Here is a 23454-nt window from a genome sequence, read left to right as displayed (position 1 = left end):
TGATATTGACTTTACAATGTATCTTTTTGTGAGTAGGAGCAAGAAAACATCTCTGAGAACTGCACAAGAGATTAACCAAGAAGCAGACCTAAAAATATCTATTTAGGCTAACTGTGTTATCATTCTGCCCTACTGCATGCATAGGAAAAATAGTTCTTGACTTTTTTTTATATGAAGTCAGAATTCCTGTCTCAAATGAAAATATGCTGCAAGAACAGGTTGTTAACTGGCATTGGTCTGGGACCAGGTTTTCAGCCATCTGCCATTTGGTGTATGACAGCAGCTGCTTAATGATTTTCCTTCTTCACGCTGCCACTCTCGGCACTACTTTACTTCATTAAATTTCAGTTTCTTTCAAAAATAAGCAGAAGTTTCTGTATTTTTAATGTGTCCAAATATACTGAGGTATCACTTGACAAATTTAGGTTGCTTATTTTATTTCTCTGACTCAGCGTTATTCCCCAGTTGATCCTATTAGATGGTATTTGCATTCCATAACCTGGGTGGCTTCAGAGATATGGACAAATATGACCATCTATAAAGTTGCATGACTATTGAATATTATTGATCTTTCCATCATTGCCAGTAGCGCCAACACACAAAGGACAAACTCTTTATAGATCAGTATATTTGTTTGTTTATTCCTGCATGGCTGCTCCTTCTGTAAATGGAGAAAATTTATCAACATTAGTGCATTTTATTGCTGCTGCAAAATAAAATACCCATTTATCACTGGAGGTAATTATGTTTGTCTGTAGGAGGGTATGTTATTTGGCAACAGTATGTATGTGGTGAACAGAGCTACTCTTGGAATGTGCATTCCTCTTTCACTGCATTCTCAGCAGTGGTTCTTCTAACTACTCTCAGGAACACAATAGCTTTCCACATATGAAACTTTTGCAGGAACCTGACCTGATTAGGTGGAAAATTGAAATTGGTGCTATGCTTTGCAGTTTTAATAATAGAAATGACTGAATAGAAATCTGCTAGGCCACTGTTCCACGTTTCTTGGAAACTAACTGAAGAACATTGGCAGAGGCTGAGGAGCAAGTTGCCCACTTGTGCTCTAGGCCACAGGATGCTTATGGCCTGGCAACCTGTACAGAGAAAGGAAAACATAGGAATTGAGGGATTTCACACCTTCAGAAGAGCTGGGGAGTTCTCCTCGGTGTCCTCGCCAATATTTATCCCTCAATCAATTGAACAAAAAAACGATTTATCTGGTCATTTTTACACTGCTGTTTGTGGGAGTTTGCTGTGCAATTGGCTACCTCGTTTCCTATACAACCATGATTACACTTCAAAAGTATTTCAATGGCTATAAAGTGCTTTGGGAAGTCCTGAGGTCATGAAAGGTGCTATATAAACGCAAGTCTTTCCTTCCACTACAAGTGGAAACATCTTCTCTACGCCTATAAACCTAAAGACCTCCTATCTGGTCACGCCTCAGTTTCTCTCTTTTTCTAGATTGTTCTTTCTTTCGTTGAATACTATATTGTAGGTTTCTGTATATGGATTACAGCAATAAATGGGCATTTTAAACAAAAAAGTTTGAAATATCCTAGACAGCAGAGCAAGAAATATCTTGTTTGGTATTTTACTCACTCAAGTATAACTCCTGTTCAAACTGGGCTAGGTGCTGTACTTTCACATATAGCAAGCGTACATTTCTGTGAGTAGTTGTGCACGAACATTAAACAATTATGATGCACATAAATGCATTCATGTTACAACACTGAAACAGGCCATTCAGCCCAACCAGTCTGTAATGGTGTTCACCCTCTACCTGAGCAAATAATTCTAATCACATTTGCCTACCCTGTTTCTTCATCCACCTATCCAATTTTAACTTTAATGTTAACATACTTTCTGCCTCAACCACAACCTCACAATTCTATGCTCTCCTGCTCTCTGTTCAAATCTCTTATATTTACAGAACAATAGTAGAGTAGTTAGGCCATGGAGCACACTTGAAGTTCCCTACATGGTGAATTTTGTCATTGTGGAGATGGAGAAAAGGACCCCAACAAAGTGAGAGTTAGTAAAAATGTAACACTTGAAAGTAAAAATATATTTTACTTCATGTTTAGAATTAAATCAGTTATATTTTTCCAGGAACATCATTTAAAAACTGTTAAAATAGAGTTAAGCAGCTTTAAAGAAATCATAACTATTAAGATGGTTCATTCGTTTTAGTTTTACAGATTTGCTGGTGCATATTGGTATTTTGTAGTAAAACTCATGCTAAAGTTGTACCCTTAATAGAATAGGGGCTTAATAGAATATATATGAATGTACACTTGTACGTACAGCTTCATAAAATACATGTCTATATGCACTAGCATGTTAAATAGATTCATAAAATGTTAATGTACTTTCTTGAGAACCCAATATATAAAGAAACTACTAAGTAGCTTGCCGTGCATTTCTCCAGGCAAGTTGGTTAAAGTTTGAGTCTTTCTTTATGCGCAAAGTAACCAAGCAATATCTAAAGCACTGGATATAAAGGGCTCAAGTTTCGGATGTCCTCCCAGAACGGCGCATTCCAAGAGGCCCGCCTATTTTTTTTAGAATAAAAAACGTGCCTAAAACATACCTCGCAATTCTCCGAGTCCAGCAGGCCTGTTTCACAGTCAACGCAGTGCAACACAAGCAGCTGGGGGCGGAGCTACAGCCCTGCACCAAAAAGAGTGCCGGCACCTGTGCGCGTGCACAGTAGCTCCTGGCCTCCTCAGCACGTCTTGTCTTCGGGCGACCCTATCCCTGGCTGAAGGGATGTCGCCCCTATCCCGGGCAGAGTGGCCTGCCCACCTGAATTCCTCCCTGGCGGCAGGGCCTGCCCGAACTCCTCCCCGGTGGCGGGCCCTGCCTGAGCAGCAGCTCTTCGGCGGTGGGGCCCACCCGACCAGCACCTCTTCAGTGGCAGAGCCCGCCCAACCAGCTCTTCGGCAGGCTGTTGGAGGGCTCCCGGTGCTGCAGTAGGTGAGTAGAAACTTTTAATTTTTTATTTATTGGTTTTTTTAAAATTTCATTTTTTATTTTTTTATTTGATTTATTTATCATTTGTTATTGATTCTTTATTGGTAAAAGTGAAGTGTTTAATGCTTTGTCAAATCCTCTAACTTCCCTTCCCTTCCCTTCCCTCCCCCCCCCCCCCCCCACCCCCATCTCTTGCTACCTGTGCCTAATTTATAAAGTGTAGACAAGGTTTTTCTAGGCGTACAAAAATCGACACTTACTCCGTTCTAAGTTAGTTTGGAGTAATTTTTCGCGCCTAAACTTGCAAAACAGGCATAAGTGGCTGGTAACGCCCCCTTTTGGGGGGAAAAAAAACTACTAAAACAAAACTATTCTAACTAACTAGAACTGGAGCGAACTAAATGCCGAGAATTGCGATTTCTAAGATGCTCCATACTAAACTAGTTGCTCCAAAAAAATAGGAGCAACTCTAGCAGAAACTTGGGCCCAATGTGTGGGACAAAAGGGATTTGCTTTGAAGTACTTGCAGAGGTTTGCTGCTAAATCAGAGGTTGCAGTATTAGCCATGTCTCCCCTTCTTAAGCAGTCCCCGGAGTCGAGGATGACTTGCTCCACACTAAAATGAGTTCTAAGGTGACTGAGATCATTGCGGGATCTACAGTCTCTGTCAAAGGTGGGGCAGACGTGGTTGGAGGGACTGGTGAATTGGATGCTTGATTTGTCGTACGCTCTTCCGCTTTTTGTACTTGGCTTGTGTGTGCTCCCGACGAAGAGACTAAGTGTTCAGTGCCTTCTCTGATGCTGCTCCTCCACATTGAATGGTCTTGGGCCAGGGATTCCCAAGAATCTGTGGGGATGTTGCATTTTTTCAGGGAGGCTTTGAGGGTGTCCTTGAAGCGTTTTCTATGCCCTCCTGGGACTCGCCTACTGTGACGTAGCTCGGGGTAGAGTGCTTGTTTTGGGAGTCTGTCTACATGCCCAATGCTAATGTGGCCCGCCCACCAGAGCTGGTCAAGCATGGTCAGTACCTCGATGCTGGGGATGTTGGTCTGAGAGAGAATGCTGACACTGCGCCTATCCTGCCAATGAATTTGCAGGATTTTGCAGAGGCAGTGTTGGTGGTACTTCTCCAGTCCTTTTGAGGTGCCTACATAGTCCATGTCTCTGAAGCAAATAGGAGGGTGGGTTTCACTACTACCCTGTAGACCATGAGCTTGGTGCTGGATTCAAGATCCAGGTCTTCGAACACTCTCTTCCGGCAGCTGAAGGCTGCACTGACTCACTGAAGGCAGTGTTTGACTTCGTCATCGATGTCTGCCCTTGCTGATAGTAGGCTCCCAAGTGTATGGGAAATGGTACACATTGTCCAAGGTCCCATCGTGGATCTTGATGGCCGGGGAGCAGTATTGTGTGGCGGGGGTAGGTTGGTAGAGGACTTTTGTCTTACTGATGTTTAACGTGAGGCCCAGACTCTTGTACGCTTCAGTAAAGGTGTTAACTATGGTTTGGAGTTTGGACTTCGAGTGTGCACAAACACAAGCGTCATCTGCATGTTATAATTCAGTGACCAAGGTTGGAGCAACCTTGGATCTGTCCTGGAGGCATCAGAGGTTGAACAATTTCTTGTCCTGTCGATTAGATCCACTCCAGCAGGGAGCTTGTTAAAGGTGAGAGAATGCATTGCAGCGAGGAAGAACGTTGGTGCGATGACACAGCCTTACTTGACCCTGGTCTGCACGTGTATTGGGTCTGTGGTGGTTCCGTTGGTAAGAATCATGGCTCGCATGTCATCGTGAAGCAGGCGGAGGATAGTGACACATTTTTGAAGGCAGCCGAATTTGAGAAGGACACTCCATAATTCCTCACAGTTGACCGAGTCGAAGACATTGATGAGGTCAAAGAAAGCCATATACAGAGGTTGATGCTGATCCCTACATTTTTCTTGGATTTGTCGCACGGTGAAGAACGGTGTCCGTTGTGCCCCTTAGTGGGCAGAATCCACATTGCGACTCTGGGAGGAGCTCTTCAGCCACTGGGAGGAGACGATTGAGGAGGATTCTTGTGGTGATTTTCCCTGCGGCCGACAGCAGGGAAACTCCTCTCATTTCCGCAGTCCAGCTACCACACGGTCTTTAGTTGGTACCAACCTTTGTCTCAAGTTCACCAATTTCATGAAGTGTAGCAATGTGCAACACTAGCAGTCTGTGTCGGTTTCCGTACAGTCATATGCTAAAAATACAATCATGGTAAAAGCTTAAAGGCTATACTTCAACTCCAAATATAATACACAAAATTAAATCAAATTAAATCATATAAATAACTAACTATCACTCAACATTTGCTTTAAAAGCATTTTCCTTGGTCCTGACTGAAGCACAATCTTTGAAATTCTTATGAACTTTTTTGTCCCATTAGTGAAGAACAGTAAGGCCCAACTCTAAGGAGCAGTTCAGGATAATAACAAAAGGCAAATACGGATGAAAAACTAGAATAGAATTTAACACCAGCCTTGCCATGAAAAATATAAAAAAAAAACATTTTTAATATCATGACCTTTACCAACATCTTAGGATTACTAGTGCAGCTCACAAGTCTTTCCAAGTAATCAAGAGAATCTCTGGTCGGACAATGGAGCTACTGTGAATCTTGAAAGTGACTTCCAGGAACAAACTTTCTCTCGAAGCATAGTAAGAATCTGCCACAAACCGTGGAAACCACAGCAAGAACCACTGCCATGGATAATAGTGATAACTGAAACAGAAACCTGGCTGTAAAATATGCAGTTTAAAAAATGATAAATGAATAAATGGAAAGATGTACATGACCATAGAATGATGCACCATTAAATAGTAAGAAAAATCAAGAAATGAAAGTCTTGGATTTATATAGTGCCTTTTACAATCATCGGACGTCTCAAAGCACTTTACAACCAATGAAGTATTTTGAGTGTAGTCACCGTTGTAATGTAGGAATCATATTTATTCCATAATTGTGGCAGTCAGTAATGTAACTATTGGATTATTAGTTAATTGAATGCTTTTGGTAGTACAGTGTACATCAGTAAAATGCTTTGACTGTTCGTAAACCAGTATTTAGGTTTGAACAAATTCCACTGGTGGACCATGCAACCTCTTGACCAAGGAAGATACATTGGAGGTAGATTAATATCTGGAAACAAAAGTCATCCTCAATTGAAGAGGTTTTTTTTGATTATTTTTAAATCAGTACTTTCAAAATGAGTTCCACGGATGAATCAATTTATAATTGCAGCAGTAAACTATAGGGGTAGAAATTTTACAATATTATTAGACCTGGTTTTTCCCCTCTTCAGCACATTCTAGCTTTTTACTCCTTACCTCACCCTTGGAGAGTAAACAAGGTGTAGAGAGTTGAAGCAAATGAACATAAACATTTAACTTAATAAAGCCAATGATGTGTTTCTGTTTCAACACGCCACTGCACCGACCAAACGAATCCTGCTTCACTAAAACCAGCAACAAATACACACCTCCATTCAACAACATAGTATTTATGACATTACCTTTTAATTAAGACACATTTAGTTGCCATTTAAATAACTAACCACAACATTTTGTGGAGCTAGTTCAAATCACCACTAATAGTGTATGTTTTTTTTTCTCCTCTCTCCCTTCTTTAAGGTTTTACTGTGTCAGAGCATTTCTTAACCTGCTCCCAGATCTCTGCCAGTTACTACACTTAAATCAGCTGCCAAAAAGCAACAGAGTAGCCTGAGATAACTCTATCAAATAATACCTGTTTTGCTGGGGATGGGGGTCAAGATATATGGGGATAGTGGGAAAGTGAAGTTGAAGTATAAGATTAGCCATGATATTGAATGGCGGAGCAGGCTCAAAGCACCATATGGTCAACTCCTCCTATTTCTTATGTTCTTATGAGTGTAGATGAATGTGAGGACAAACCTATGCCTACTACTGTATGGCAGAGTTTTGAAGCATCAACATGGTCCAGCATCAATAATACTTGATCCAGTATTGCTAACACAGTGTAACCTAATCCTGATGGAATCAGACACATTGAGGGTTGTAACTATTTGTAACACCAAATTTCTGATTGGTCCTTTTGGAGGGCAAGACCAGATTTCTGATTGGTCCCCTTGGAGAAGATATACCCAACCATTTGTCTGGGATGTGTAATTAGAGCCTGCCCGCCCGCCGCCACCACGGCTGGCCACCAACAGATTCCTTGAGCACTTCAGCGTGGTTCCGATATACAGCGCGCATGCGCAGAATGGGATTGGGCGTACATATGTGGCTCCAGTATACCGTGCGCATGCGCCAAAAGCCGCAATGGTGTTCATGCAAATAATTACAGCGTTCTTTGAAAGCAAGAAATCAAATCCATCCTGAAAAATATTTTTGCTTATAAATTAGTGTCTCATAATAACATGAATAAAGAATGTCCCCAAAGAATTAAATGTCGTCATCAAGCTGTTTGTGATCTTAATTACGAAACTGTGACAGTAAAAATTGATCACAGTCCTTTATTTTAGGAAAACATTTATAGGCCACAGAATTCTCCAGATTTCTAATTCAATCCCTGGTTATTTGTCAGATATTGTAAGAAATTTCTTTGAGAGTGATGTAATTGAGAATGTTTGTACAGCGACTGAAATACTCGGTTTAGACCTGGTGCAATGATACTCGTTCAACCACAGAAGCTTGCATACAGAAGCACCTCAGCCCCCACCACCCCCCCCCCCCCCCAACGCCCAAAAAGCAACTGCGACTTTGAGCAACCTTTTTGGCCTCAACACTGGCAGAAGGTAGAAAAAAAATCTGAGTTATAAACAATCTACATTTATATAACATTCCTCATGCCAAAGAGAATCTCCAAGGGGCAGCAGGATCCACGGATGGAAATTAAGAAATTTAGGTAAGGAGACTGAATGCATGATCAGAGAAGCTTTTAGGAGGCTTTTAAAGACGGAGAGGTTTTCTAAAACCACTCTGCCTCGCTCTCTGTCCCTCAACAGGAAAACACGGCAGTGATTTCATACACAGCAGTGCTCTCTTGCTCCTTCTCCCGGCCCCCCCAAACAACCGTGAACTGAATTACTGGGTAGTAATGTTGGTTGAAGGAAGATCTAGCTAGTCGTATTTGCACCAAATAGCTCCTGTTGCCATATTGATGATGTTGTTGAGTGTAGTATAATCAAATCCATTCCAGGTAAAAAGTTCTACTGATAACACTTGTATTTTTTCTTTCCTTACAGGTATTGATTACAAGACGACAACAATTCTGTTAGATGGACGCCGGGTGAAATTACAACTCTGGTAGGTGCCTTGTAAAAGTGATGGATAGAAGCTAATTCTTACGATTATCATCTTCAGCATGAGGACTTGTTTCACACACTCCCTAATCAGGTTTCTACTGCCTATGTGTAATGAAGAGATTTCCAAACATAGAAGAAGGGGAGCTGTTTCAGGAAGGAGCTTTTTATAGAAGTCAGCTGGGAATTCTTCCAGTCCTGGAATCTTGCCATAGTATAAGGACCTAAAAACCTAAATAATCTTCAAGGTGATGGGAGGATTCAACAGAGCAGCGTTTTAACCACAGCAAGTGGAACGATATGTTGCAACTTATAGAGCTCCTAACAGAAATTACAAAATTCAGAGTTGATGTCTAAAGGTTCCTTGAGGTCACCACTCGGATAGTTCTATTTGAGGCATAGGAAAGGAGCCAATCCAACTTATCTGCATGCTCGTAAAAGGTTTCCAGTTAGACCTTCCAAAAGCAAATTCAATTCCACCTGGCCGCTGAGAAAACAGCAAACAATTCTCAAGTCCAGCTAGCTTCATACGTAGATTTTAACATTTGAATCTATTCTCTGAAAATTGATCTTTCCACACAAAACTACCTTCACCCTCCAGAAATAAAGACAAACTTTCCTGAGTCACCTACCGATCTCAAAGAATGTAGACATATAGGGCCCAAGTTTCGGGCCGCGCCTAGAACGGCGCAGCCCCGACCTGGACGCCCGTTTTTCGCGCCACAAAGTGCGCCTAAAAAAAACTTACAGATTCTCCGGCTCCTTGCTGGTCCTCTGGCCCTCGGCGCGGCTAAGTACGAGCTGTTGGGGGCGGAGCTAGGTCCCTGCGCTGAAAACAGTGCCGGGACCTCTTCACATGCGCGCTACAGTGGGCGCGCATGTGTAGTAGCTCCAGGCGCCCAAAACTGTGTGGGAGGGGCCCGAAGCACGCATCCCCTAGCCTTGGCCGAATAGCCTCACTGGGGCTGCGTGCATAAGGCTCCTCCCACGCCCAGCTCCTGCTTCCTCCCGACCCGACTCGACTCCCGCTCCCCCGCCCCCGGAACCGACCACGACACCGACCCGAATCCCGCTTTCTCCCCCCCGTCCCCGGACCCGACCCCCCGGACTGGACCCCTCCCCCCGCCCCCGACACGAACAGACCTCCCTCCTCCCTCCTCCCCTCCCCCCCCCCGCCCCCCCGCCCCGACCCGGACCTGCTCCGATCCGACCCGCGCTCCCGACCCCGGACCCGACACGGCCCAACGTCATCTATATGTAAATCTGGTGCTGGGGACGGGCCCTGCCCTAAGTCTTGGGCCTGGCCGCCGGGCTGGGCTCGGCCCATTCAGCCTCCCCCTACCCCTTCTCCTTCCCCCCCCTTTCCCCTTCTCCCCTCCCCTTCCCCTTCTCCTTCTTCCCTCCCTCTCTACCCCCCTCCTCCCCCTCCCCTCACTGTCAGAAACACAGACACTGATGGACAGAAAGTGAGAGACACACACAGACAGAGAGATAGAGACACTGACAGAGACACACTGTGGGGGAGGGGCATCCCAGCACGCTGTTGGAGAGCTCCCGGTGCTGCAGTCGGTAAGTAGAAAATGTTTTATTTATTGATTTTTTTTAAAAAAATTATTTCTTCTTAATTCTTTTTGATTTTATTGATGTTTTTATCATTTATTATTGATGATGGCTCTTTATTTGTAAAACTGAAGTGTTTAATGTTTGTAAACTTCCCTTTTAAACCCCCCCCCCCTCATTCCCTACGCCTGATTTGTAACCTACGCCTGATTTTCTAAAGTGTAGACAAGGTTTTTTCGAGCTTACAAAAATATTCACTTGCTCCATTCTAAGTTAGTTTGGAGTAAGTTTTCACTGCCGAAACTTTGAAAACAGGCGTAAGTGGCTGGACGCGCCCCCTTTTGGAAAAAAAAATTCTGTTCCAAAGTGAAACTGTTCTAACTGACTAGAACTGGAGCAAACTAAATGCCGAGAATTTGAATTTCTAAGATACTCCATTCTACACCAGTTGCTCCAAAAAATCAGGAGCAACTGAGACCGAAACTTGGGCCCGTAGTCACCATCTAGACTTTTCTGGAAGCTCCAGTACATCCAGACTAAAGGCCACTGGAGCATGATCTGAAAACCCTATTAAGTCAATTGACCAGGAGATATCCATAGAGATCAGGACTCAAGTCAATCCTACAGTGGATTGGAATAAACTGTTGTGTTCAAAGAGGCTGAGTTAAATTTACATTACACATCCACAAAGATAAATTCCCCACTCCTGCAAGAAAGCAGCACCATTCACAGAGTGGGTGAACTATTCCCTGATAGTTTATCTAATCTGGGATTTAAGGCACTATCAAAATCCCCACCCACTATTGTGGTTGAACAAAGGAGCAAAACTGACAAAACGCTGAGATCAATGCAAGGGAATTGCTTTTGGCAACGTGGATATTAGGAAGTCTAATGGACAATTGGGCATGTTCAACAGTCAGTCAGGTGCGAGCCCACAATTTGCCACGGTGGGATTTGAACTCGCAAGCTCTGGTTTGCTCGTTCAGCACTGTGATCACTCGGCTATAATACTTGGTTGTGTAGCTTGAGCATCCCTGGTGCAAACCTTCAAAACCTGAGCGGAGGAGTCAACAATAGCATAAACTTTCAAGATTTAATGATACGACAGCAAGATTTATTCCCAACCATTAAACTGGTATGACATAGGATAAACAGTAAACTTTGAATGCAGAAGAAACAAACCTTAACAATACAACACCCACAATACTACCCCAACAATGAAAAATGGACAGGAATGTAAAAATCATGTTCCAGGCTTCTCCTGTGACCAAAACTCTGAATAAACCCACATCCAGCAATGTAGAGGAAACTTGGAGTGTATTGCATACCTTCCTCACCTGTGTTTACACACGTGCACACAATTACGCGCACACGCGCACACATGTCTATCCTTTTTAAAAAATCATCTCAACCATTGTTTTCATCAAATCAGGCCAATGAAAAAGAAAGGAATTGCAGTAAAACAACATAATATGAAAGAGAAGAAAGGTTGACGAAGGAACACTTCAGTCAACCATCATTCACACCAAAATAATTGCACAGTAGTAGTAGTAAAGCCAGTGAAAATTGTACCTTTTTTTATTTTCCCCAATGTAGCCCAGTAATAACTCTGAAGAATGTCAATGCCCAAAATAAAACATTAGAAAATCTTGTGTTTTAAAAAAAAACATGGAATCTTGCCCTCCCTTTCACACAAGATGCATAAGACAAAATGGGGACCCTGCTTTCCAACATTTTATAAAAAACAGATTCAATTTGTCAAGTCTATCTAAGTCGACCCCTCCAACTCACACTGTCTAATATAGACCAACCATAGTCTTCCCTGAGAAAAAGATAATGAATAACATAATCATACCAGTGGAACATTACATAGACCACCTTCCCCTTAAAATAATGCTGCAGCAAGCCATGAGAAGAGTTAAGTGATCTGAACAGCAGCCCAGTACAAAGGTCAAAAAAGGGAGATGACGAGGCAGCTGAGTAGAACTGAGTGTGACAGATCATAGACTCATAGAATGGTTACAGCAGAGAAGGAGGCCATTCTCTGTCGAGCCCACATCTGCTCTCTGCAAGAGCACTTCCACTAGTCCTACGTCCCGTCCTATCCCCATAGCCTTGCAAACGTTTTTCTTCAGGTACTTAACAATTTCTTTTTGAAGGCCACGATTGGATCTGCCTCCACCACCTTCCTGGGCAGTGCATTTCAGATCCTACCACTCGCTGCATTAAAAAAGGTTTTTCCTCCTGTCGCCTTGGGTTCTTCCACCAATTACCTTAACTCTGTGTCCTCTGGTTCTCAACGATTCTACCAATGGGGACAGTTTCTCTATCTGCTATGTCTAGAACCCTCATGATTTTGAACACCTCTATCAAATCTCCTTTCAACCTTCTCTGCTCTAAGGACAACAACACAAGCTTCTCCCGTCTATCCACGTAACTGAAATGCCTCATCCCTGGAACCATTCTGGTAAATCTTTTCTGCACCCATCATCATCATAGGCAGTCCCTCAAAATCAAGGAAGACTTGCTTCCACTCCAAGGGCCCAAATTTCCCTAGGAGTTGCTGTGTTCTTTTTGGAGCAACTTGATTTTTCTGGAGGATCTTAAAATCCCCATTCTGCACATTTAATTTGCGCCAGTGTGAGTTAATTAGGATTATTTTAGATTCGTTTCGTTTTGTTCAAAAGATGGCATTACCAGCCAGTTTAGACAGCTAATAGTTGCTCCAAACTAACTTAGGCCAGCGTATGTGGCCACACAGAAAACCCTTGCGGAGAGTTAAGAAATCAGCACAAGTTAGTACATTCTAAAGTACCAAGACTTAAAAAGCACAAAAAGCATTCAATAACAAATAAAAAATAGAAGGAAGCGGAGAAGACCTGCACCTAAAGCATCAAGACTTACAAAGTTTAAAGGAACTCTGCAAACACACAATCACAGTAGTTTAAACAACCCAAGCAGCTACTTGCATGTACAGGGCTTTTTTCCATGTCACTCATTACTTTGCACACTTTTACAGGTCTCCTTCACAATCTTTTTTTTAAACCTGTACAGGCATCTCCCTAAAACAAATTAAACCGTGCGATGTTTCCATTCTGCTCTCCTCCCTCGCCGCCCCCCCCGCCCCGATCAAAACTCTTCTCCCCGATCAAAAGTCTCCCCACACCGACCTGTTTCTTGTAGCCCACAGGTAGCGGCCAGCTTGTGCAGTAGTCCATTCGGCCAGGGATAAGGTCAGCAAACATCGGGTCGTCCCTTCAGCCAGGGATAGGGGCGGCGAGCATCGGGGCCGGAGCCAGCACGCGCTGGGAGGGCGAGGAGCTACTGCACATGCGCGCAGCTGCCGGCTCTGTTTCAGCAGCACGGCCCTAGCTCCACCCCCCGCCCCCCTCCCCCCCCCCCCCCCACTGCTTTCGCCTCGCCATGCCAAGGCCGAGGGCGGCCCATGGAGCTACATTTTCGGCGCCGTTTTGGGAGCAGAAAGTTGGTGCACCTCTGGTAAGTGCGCCGCAAAAACCTGAGGGGGAAATTTGGGCCCTAAAAGTGAGTTCTCAGGTGACTGTACAGTCCAATACGGGAATGGCAGTCACTGTCACAGGTCGGATAGACAGCGATTGGAGGAAAGGTTGGGTGGGGAGTCTGGTTTTCCACACGCTCTTTCTGCTGTCTGCGTTTGGTTTCTGCATGCTCTTTACAACGAGACTCGAGGTGCTCAGCGCCTTCCCGGATGATCTTCCTCCAGAAAGTTGAGGGAGGCTAAAAACAATTATAAAGTAAACTGCAGACAAGGAAGCTTTTGAAATCCTCTTTTGATACCTCCTGTATCTTGGCCTTGTGGCAGTGGGGGAAGGGAAAGCAAGCTTTCACTTTTTGCTCTCCTTTCTAGGATCATTTTTATGTTATCTTTACTTTGCTTCTAATATTTTATTTTATTTTGATTTTTTTTTTTAATTTCCTTTTCCTGATCTTTCAGCAATGTCATTGCCACATATGGAGGTTTGCAGAAAGGAGGGAGCAGTGCACTGGAACAGTGGGATGCCACTGATAGATTATTATATTTCACGCTGAACTCCAGATGCTGAGTTGGAGCAGGCCGGTAGAGACTGCTGAGTTTGTTGGAGTCCACAGACAGAATAGGAAGTTGGCCACTGGGGGGGATGTAGAGAAGAATTTCTTTCTATTTAAAAAAAAAATGCAGAGTTGTAAATAAATAAAATTCCCAACTGGGCATGATAGTGCTGCAAAAAAAATGAAAAAAGAGCAAAGCTGCCAGGTTGGCAACAGATGAACATAGTTTAACAAAACAGTGGGCCCAAGTTTCCGCCCTCTGGAAAAACAGCGCATCTCCATAAGGTGCGCCGACTTTCCGGAAGGAAAAGGGCGGCGAAAACTTAACTTTTAATTCTCCGGTCTCCTCAGGATGTCTTCGTGTTCGGCGTGGCGCAGCACAAGGGGTCGGGGGCGGAGCCAGGTCCCGGCGCTGAAAACAGTGCCGGGACCTCTGCACATGCTCGTTAGAGTGTGCGTGCATGTGCAGTAGCTCCAGGCCTGCGAGCCTGTGAGGCTGCGTGGGAGGGGCCCAACATTAGCCATGGCCGAATGGGCTCACCGGACGAAGATTGGGACTCGGGCCTCCCTCCCGTTCAGCTCCCATCTCCGCCCTCCCGTTCAGCCTTCCCCTTTCCCCGTCGTTAGCAGGGCCTGCTCGCCCGGCCTCTCGCTGGGGGCGGGCCCAGCCCGAAGTGTCGGCGGCAGCCCGGCACGTTCAGCCTTCCCTCCCTCCATCATGGTGGCCGGCCCATTCAGCCTCTCTCCCCGCCCCCTCTCTCTCTCTCTCTCTCTCTCTCTCTCTCTTTTTCTCTTTTTCTCTTTTTCTCCTCTTTTTCTCTTTTTCTCTTTCTCTTTTTCTCTTTTTCTCTTTGTCTTTTTGTCTTTTTGTCTTTTTCTCTTTCTCTTCTCCCCCCCCCCCCCCCCCCCCAAACGCAGTGTCAGAGACACACACTTGGGGGGGGGGGCCGTCCCAGCACGCTGTTGGAGGGCTCCTGGTGCTGCAGTAGGTGAGTAGAAATAATTTTTGTTTTATTTGATTTAAAAAAAAAATTTTTTTATTGATTTATTTATCATTTATTGATGATGGCTCTTTTATTTGTAAACGTGAAGTGTTTAATGTTTGTAAACTTCCCCCCCACCCCAATCTCTCGTTCCCTATGCCTGATTTATAAGTGTAGGCAAGGTTTTTCTGAGCGTGCAGAAATCTACACTTACTCCATTCTAAGTTAGTTTGGTATAAGTTTTCGCTGCCTAAACTTGCAAAACAGGCATAAGTGGCTGGACATGCCCCCTTTTGGGGAAAAAAAAATCTGTTCTAAAATGAAACTATGCTAACTGACTAGAACTGGAGCAAACTCAATGCCGAGAATTACAATTTCTAAGATGCTCCATTCTAAATTAATTGCTCCAAAAAAATAGGAGCAACTCGGGCCGAAACTTGAGCCCAGTATGGCACTGATTTTATATAATGGCAAATATCTATCATTTTAGTTTGAATTAAATTTAATTCTAGATGTGTTGTGCTATTAGCTACCTGTTCTGTGATTTGACTTTGGTTTAGTGAATTGTTCAACTGTAATAATAATGTAGAGCTTATACATGCAGGCAGTAATTGCATTACCAAACACTTGAACTTCCATGTGTAATGTTTCTGTCTTTTTAAAAAAAAATTCTTACTGTATTAAGGAACTTCGAATAAATTAGCAATGATGTACAGTGCAAATAAAAATTAATTATACAATTGTCATAGTATGCATCAGTGTACAATTTACCAAAATTGTGATTTTGAGGAACTGAAAAGCTGTACTGGAAGTAAATGGTTAGTTGATGAAGCTCCTTTCTTTGTATGAAATTTTCAGAATGTGGTTTACCTCTAGGTAGACAATATGAATTTTGATGACATTCATTTGGTTTCTGCATGAATGTAATTTTCTCACAAAACTTTGCCTTACTGGCTTCCTACATATCCCAGGTAACCAGATGCTGTCAGCAGATATCCGATGTGCTTGCCTTTTCGGGAGGCTGAATTTCGGCTGAAGTAGTAGAAACAGCAGCAGTAATAATAATAGTACAGTGAAATCTGTACAAACAGACACTCATTGACAGTCCCAAATAGTTCACATAATATATGCAAGCTGCACCTTGAAAGCACAAACACTTGCACATTATAGACTACGGACATTCTTCAATGCACCGTCCATTTAGAACTGAAAACATGAGACACAGCCTGAAATAACTGTTTGAAATATTCAATGTATCTGATCTGTATGTGATTCTGAAGATCGTGATTCCTGTCTGTTCCTGGTTTTGAATCCCCCCCTGCAGCCACTGTCTCTGCTGGTCTGCACTCGCTTGACTGCACACGATCTCTGAAAGCGCGCATGTGTGATCTCGGAAGAAGTGCAAATGATAGTGAACTACAAGAAAGACACTCTCTACCTCTCTCCCACTTCCCCCAACCAGCACTCTACATATCACATAGATCAGCTAATCTAGCACAGTCCTGAATTGAATCTGTGTCTTTATGGTTCAATACCACATCATGATATGTTTACTCACTAAGCTATTTAGAGTTGGAGACTTCTTCACCTTCTTATTGACTTTAAAAATGGGGCACTGAATTTTCTGCTTGTCCATTACACCATGGAAACAGAGCTGTGTGAGAGTTCTGCCTGGCGTGAGGATGCATCCCTAACCCATGCCAATTCTCCATATTACGGATCATTTTAATCATTTTGGCAGCTTCCCTAGCCTTCACCTGGGACCCTCCCTGTGAGCGGCTGGATACTGGCTGCAGCCGAGTTTGAGCAGCTGCCACAGTACTGTTGCAAGTGGATTGGGGACAAAATGTGATTTTTATTTTTGTTCCCCGAAATGTTTTACATAGGCTTTCAAACCCTTTAATTTTTGAACTCCATCGCGCCCCACTGCAATGCACATAGCAATGCTGGACATCAGGAAAGCGCCATGGTTTCTTGCACCAAGGTTGTTACGGCATAAATGATAGGAAATACATATTTCCTATCATTTACAGCTAATTCTATTGGCTTATACGCTCAATGTTACTTCCAGTGAAAAATGAAAAAAGTGGCAAGTGTGAGCAGGATGGCAGCAGAGTGAATTCTGAAGCATTTGTCAAATCGCTGCACTTGAATTACACTAGCTCTCCAGCCGAATCAGAGCAGAACATCGAAGCCAAGATTTACATTGATTAATCCATAATTATTTTCTGTATTCAACATCATATAAACACTCACTGCTCCAATAAGATAATCCTCCACAGACAAGACATAATTAGTGATGATGTGACCTCTCTAATTATAGCCAGAGAGAGAATCTTCTTTGAGACTAGGTAGTGTAATATGTGCTTGCTAGCAGACGTCAAATGATGTGCTCATGATTTCCTGTAACCTTAAGCAATGAATGGGATGGCAGGGGGAAGCAGTTTTTTCCTAATCTAATGTAATTCTGAATGCATTTTTGAGGTGGATTTTCCTGTTCCTGGGAATAATGGTTCATCTGGGCACAGTGAATACAGGAAAATCAGGCAGGGAGAGCACTTCATATTTTTGTCTCGTCAAATAAATTGATGAAAAGTAAGACTGGCTCTATTAAGGACATGCGATCCTCTCGCTACTATTTTCCCATATTCAAAGGGTTGGATTTTTGCTGACTTTGCGACCGGGTTTTCACCGCCGTTAAATTCCCACGACAGGGAGCAGCCAAAATATGGAGGTCTTTTTTCAGCGCTTGGAGGCGGGCAAAAGTGGTGCAGCTTCAAGTGAGGGTGCCAGAAAAAGAGGTTAGGGAAATTTGGGCCCAATGGCCCCAAGTTTCCACATGATTTGCTCCTGATTTTTAGGAGCAACTGGTGTAGAACGGAGTATCTTAGAAATCAGAATTCTCGTCATTTAGTTTGCTCCAGTTCTAGTCAGTTAGAACAGTTTCACTTTGGAACAGAATTTTTTTTTCACTTACGCCTGATTTCAAAGTTTCGTGAGTGAAAACTTGCTCCAAACTAACTTAGAATGGAGTAAGTGAAGATTTTTGTACGCTCGAAAAAACCTTGTCTACACTTTAGAAAATCAGGTGTAGGTTACAAATTAGGCATAGGGAACGAGGTGGGGGGGGGGGAGGGGGGGGGAAGGGAAGTCATTAAATTCTACAATCAATCCTTAGTTATACTTATACAAATATTATACAAATAAATCCAACCTGAATAAAAATTTATAAGCAAAGAAAAGATTAAATAAACCATGTTCCTACCTGTGTGAAATAGCATCAGCCTTCGAGCTGCTGTGCTTCAGGCAGGCCTTTCGTGTTGGAGACAGGCAGGGGTGTGGCGTCAGTGTCTCGACGGCAGCGGCAGCAAGCTTCGAGCTGAGCTGCAGTGCTTGAGGCAGGCCTTCATTCTCTTCGTGGCTGGCCGCGAAGAAGCAGCACCGGACGGACCCGAGGCAATTCGGCCATGAGATATCAGCGGCGTCAGTGGCTGGCCGGCAGCCGAAGAATCAGCAGCGGACCAACGTGAGGCCATTCGGCCATAGGATATCAGCGGCGTCAGTGGCTGGCCGGCAGCTGAAGAATCAACACCTGACACATGCAGCTCTTTATGGTGCTTGAGGCCATTCGGCCACGCTTTAGGGGCGGCGTCAGTGGCTCGATGGCAGCCGAAGATACAGCAGCAGCCTTCGAGCTGTGAGGGGGACTGAGGCCATTTGGACAGGGAGAGGCAGCCACATCGACAGTTTTATATTTAAATTTGCAGAATGGGTGCTGCATTGTCAACACCACGTATTATGCAATGGTTTGCCATCTTTGTTCTTGGTGGACGTTGATCCATTGCAAAGTTGAATTGGCACTCTTATTTCTCCAAACACACACTCCTTAATTTGCATGCACCAATGCAGCACCGGTTCTGCAAGTTTAGCAGTGAAAAGCTGAACTCGCTGATTTCAGCAGGTTATTTATTCAGCAGTGCTGCTAAAAGCACTCCCTCACACACAGAAATATCAAAAAAAAATTAATTACAAGCCTTTGCAGGGGTCCAAGAAACAAATGTTCACTTTTTCTGCAGTATTTAAAAAAATGGCCGAGTGCCAATGTTTGTGTGAGACTGCGCGTGGGCGCACGCTCCAACGCGCATGCGCAGGGTTGCCGGCACCACGAAGGCTAATTTAAATTGTACCCGCCCCCTGCTACTTAGAAAATCGGCGTGAGTGTTAGGCTCCGCCCCCTGCTGTGAAGAGCGCGCCGCGCCAAGCAGACATCGAGCTCCAAGAAGCTCGAGAATATCGGACTTTTTTTTAGGCGCAGTTTTCGGCGCGATAAACAGGCGCCCAGCTCGGAGGTGCGCCGTTTTCGCCGCGGGACGAAACTTGGGGCCTATATTCTTAATTTCTTTTTCAGCGATTTAGTCGGTGAATGTTTTTCTCTTTTTTTTTTTTTCCCCCTCCTCCCAAGGTGCCTCTCGCAGTGCTACTGGCCCCGGACTAAAGTTGCCAAAATTCACCGTGCCACGAATCCTTGTGTAACACGTACCAATAAGTAAAGGCCAATGGTTCGGCCTAACAGTAGCGCAGCGAAAACGGTAATTTTGGCGCAAAACTACCGTTTTCACCTAAATCTGAAAATCTAGCCCATAATGTCCAAATAATTCAATAGCCCCAGAAACAGGAAAATTTGTCTCAATATCTCAAGATATATTACTTTTAGTGCCATGCTTTCTAACATGATCCAAAATATATGATACCCTATCCATTGTAAATGTTTCCCTCTCCTACGGTACTGCTCCCTCCCTTTCAAAACTGCCATCATCACCTTCGTCAAAAAAAAAACTGGCCCTCGTTCCCTCTGTCCTTGCAAATTACCACTCCATCTTCAATTTTCTATCCATCTCGGAAATCTTTGAATGTGTTGCCTCGTCCCAAATCCATATTCTTTCCTGCAACTCCATGTTTTTTGAGTTTCTCCAATCAGATTTGTGCCTTTGCCACAGCATTGAAACAGTTCTAATCAAAGTTACAAATGATATCCTCTGTGACTGACTCTGGTGCCCTAACCCTCCTCATTCTTCTCAACCTCTTTGCAGCCTTTTACAATCAACCACACAATCCTCCTCCAAGGCTGCTTCTCCGTTGTCCACCTGAGTGGGACAGCCTGATCTTACCTATCCAATCGTAGCCAAAGCATCTCCAGAAATGGCTTCTCTTCCCAACCCATTACCTCTGAATTTCTTCAAGGATTGATCCTTGGCCTCTTCCTTTTCCTCATTTACACGTTGCCCTTGGCAACATCGTCTGAAGGTGTGGTGTCAAATTTCGCATGTATGCTGACAACACCCAACTATACCCCTACCACCTCTCACCACCCCCCCCCCCCCCCACTCATTGTTAGTGTTCATCTAGTTCTGAATAAAACACAATTTCCTCAAATTAAACACTGGGTAGACTGAAGCCATTGCATTCGGTGCCTGTCACAATCTCCGTACCCTCCCTACTTATTCCATCCCCTGTCTTTAGCCTCTCTTATCCAGTCTTCCACCTTAGTAACATCACCCATCTCTGCCTTTACTTCAGCACATCTGCTGAAACCCTCATCCATGCCTTTGTCACCTTTTTAGAATCATCTATTCCAATGCTCTCCTGGCCAGCCTCCCATCCTTTATCCTCCATAAACCAGCTCATCTAAAACTCTGTTGCCGTACCCTATCCCGCACCAAGTCCCACTCACCCATGATCTCTGTGCTCATGAACCACATTGGCTCCCAGTCCCCCAATGCCTCAAAATTAAAATTCCCTATCTTGGATTTAAATGCCTTCATCCCTCCCTATCTCTGTAACCTTCTCCAGTCCTATAAATCTCAGACCTCTGCGATCCTCCAACTCCAGACTTTTGTGCATCTTCCACTCCTTTCTCCCACCCACTGGTGGCCGTGCCTTCAGCCAAGGTCCCAAGCGCTAGAATTTCCTCCTTTTAAGTCTCGCTGCCTCTCCACCTCCCCCTCCTTTTTAAGATCATCCTAAAACCATCTCTCTGATCAAGCTTTTGGTCACCCACCTAATATCTCCTCCTTTTGGTGCTGTTGACTTTTTCTGATTCTCACACCTGTGAAGTGCCTGGTCACATTTTTCTATGTTAAAGGTGCTATATAAATGTAAGTGGTTAGCGAAAACTGGGAAAAATGGCCGCAGATATTTCAGGCCATCTTCTCTTCCTCGCAGCTCCCACTATGTTTGCAATGGATAATCTTTCACAGTCGCTGTCAAAATGCTTTCAGGGTGACAAAGGGCTTCTGAACAAGATGCTACAGAAGTTTATTATACTTGCAAGTCTGTCCTTGGGTATTCTCTTCCTTTTTCTGATGTGTTCGTTCTTTCTGTTGAAGTATTTTTTCAAACTATATTTCATGTTTTACTGTTTCTTTTTATCTTCAGGGATACATCTGGGCAAGGCAGGTTCTGCACCATCTTCCGTTCCTATTCTCGAGGAGCCCAGGTAAAAAAAACCCACTAATTTCATTTATTATTAAATTAAAATATGTATTATTTAACACTGTCTTCACAAGCTGATCCTGAGGGTATCTCTTCTATCCACGAAAAGAATGCATTTTGAGACATTTACAAACATTGCATAAATAATTCATTTTTGAACTGGGAGGCAGAAGAACAGATAGTAATTTCTGAGAAATAAACCAATTTTTTTTTAAAAAAGGTTATTCAACTCATTCTGTCAAGAGTAATTACTTGGTGTACAAATCTGCTGTCAATTCACTTGATAAAATATTTTCCTTTGGCGTGTTAAATTTTGGTCTGGGAATGGCATCGCTATTTATGTGATGGATTTGGGTTTGGCAAACTACTCTGGAATGTCCTGAAGTATTTTAGTATGTGTTTACTGTGCATGGATCTCCCTTCCTGTTAAATGAAGAGGAATATGGACTCCCAGAAATCAGTCCTTCATGGCTTTGGCTTAGCAACAGGGAATAGCCTATTATTGCCGGCTTAGAAACAACCGGACATGGGGAAGTAATGTAAAGTTCAATTGAAATAGTGGTTGATTTGTCACTTTCTTGAGTAGCTGCTACATATAGAGTAACATCAGTGTGCACGAACTGGTTCATTGAAGATTTCATGTTGCTAATCATTCAGTGTTACGAGATAACAGTCCAATAGAAAACCCAGATGTTATAGCTTGAGAAAATATTGTTGCCTTGATCTTGTTTCTTTAGGGAGACAGTATATTTTTGCGATAATATTTTACTATAGGCTCCTCTGTTCCCTATTACTACATTGCGATTTATAAATCAAATGATGATTTCTTCGCGGTGCACTGCATGACTACAGGTAATCATGGATTGTCTCAGTGTCTCATGAGGTCAGATCTAATTTGTCAAAGGATTGGAATCGGGTCATGACGTATGCAATTAGAATTCTTTTTTTTATTTATTGTCTTAATTTTTCATATATAGGCCTCAATTTTGGTCTGTAATTGCCTAATCTAACTCCAGAGGAACGTAATGAGATCCCCTGGATGAGGCTGTCTCACTTAATTTAGGTTGATAGTGCATAGAGTGCTGAAACATGATATATTTGTATACTCAATTACTAACCTAAATCACTAAAGATTACATTATATTTGAAGTATTGTAGCAGTATTTGGTCAGATTAAATAAGTTCTGTTTTAAAGGGCCCAAGTTTCCACATGATTCGCGCCTGATTTTTAGGAGCAACTGGTGGAGAACGGACTATTTTAGAAATCGCAATTCTCCACATTTTTTTTTTCTGCAGTTCTAGTTAGGTAGAACAGTTCTAGTTTAGAACAGAATTTTTTCTTCAAAAGGAGGCGTGTCCGGCCACTGACGCCTGATTTGAAAGTTTCCACACTGAAAATGTACTCCAAACTAAAATAGAATGGCGCCAGTGAAGATTTTTGTAGAACTGAAAAAACCTGTTCTACACATTAAAAAATCAGGCGCAGGTTACAAATTAGGCGCCCAGAACGAGGTGGGGGGGAAGGGAACTCATTAAATTCGACAATAAATCCTTATTTATACTTCTACAAATATTATACAAATAAATCCAACCTGAATAAACATTTATAAGCCAAGAAAAGATTAAATAAACCATCTTCCCACCTGTGTGAAAGTGCTTCAGCCAGGGAGAATTCTGCAGCTATTCGTGCCGCTGAGCAAGAGAGGGAGGGAGAGGGAGGGAAGAGAGGGGGGGGGGGGGGTTGGGGAACAGGAGCGGGGGGGGGGGTTGGGGAACAGGAGCAGAGGGGGGGGTTTGGGGAACAGGAGCGGGGGGGGGGGGTCGGGGAACAGGAGCGGGGGGGGGTCGGGGAACAGGAGCGGGGGGGAGCGGGTGTCGGGTCGGGGGGGGGGGGGGAGCGGGCCTCGGAGCGGGGCGGGGGGGGGAGCGGGCCTCGGGGCGGGGAGCGGGTCTCGGTGGGGTGGGGGGAGAGCGGGTCTCGGGCGGGGGGGAGCGGGTCTCGGGTGTCGGGGCGGGGGGGGGGAGAGCGGGTGTCGGGTCGGTGGGGGGGGAGCGGGTCTC

General features: G+C 43.9%; 1 protein-coding gene across 2 annotated transcripts in view; it reads left to right on the top strand.

Annotated features, from left to right (window-relative positions):
- The window catches only part of LOC139226659 (ras-related protein Rab-40B), a 94861-nt gene that overhangs the window by 38238 nt on the left and 33169 nt on the right, over window positions 1-23454 (top strand). For both annotated transcript variants that reach the window (XM_070857567.1, XM_070857566.1), the window contains exons 2-3: window positions 8234-8294; window positions 21337-21397. In XM_070857567.1, coding sequence (XP_070713668.1) covers window positions 8234-8294; window positions 21337-21397 — 122 coding nt within the window. The remainder of the gene's footprint in view (window positions 1-8233; window positions 8295-21336; window positions 21398-23454) is intronic.

This window comes from Pristiophorus japonicus, chromosome 16, assembly GCF_044704955.1.
Source record: "Pristiophorus japonicus isolate sPriJap1 chromosome 16, sPriJap1.hap1, whole genome shotgun sequence".
In the NCBI taxonomy this organism is placed as follows: Eukaryota; Metazoa; Chordata; class Chondrichthyes; family Pristiophoridae; genus Pristiophorus; species Pristiophorus japonicus.
The sequence above is the reverse complement of the archived record's forward strand: the minus strand, read 5'-3'. Positions and strand labels throughout refer to the sequence as shown.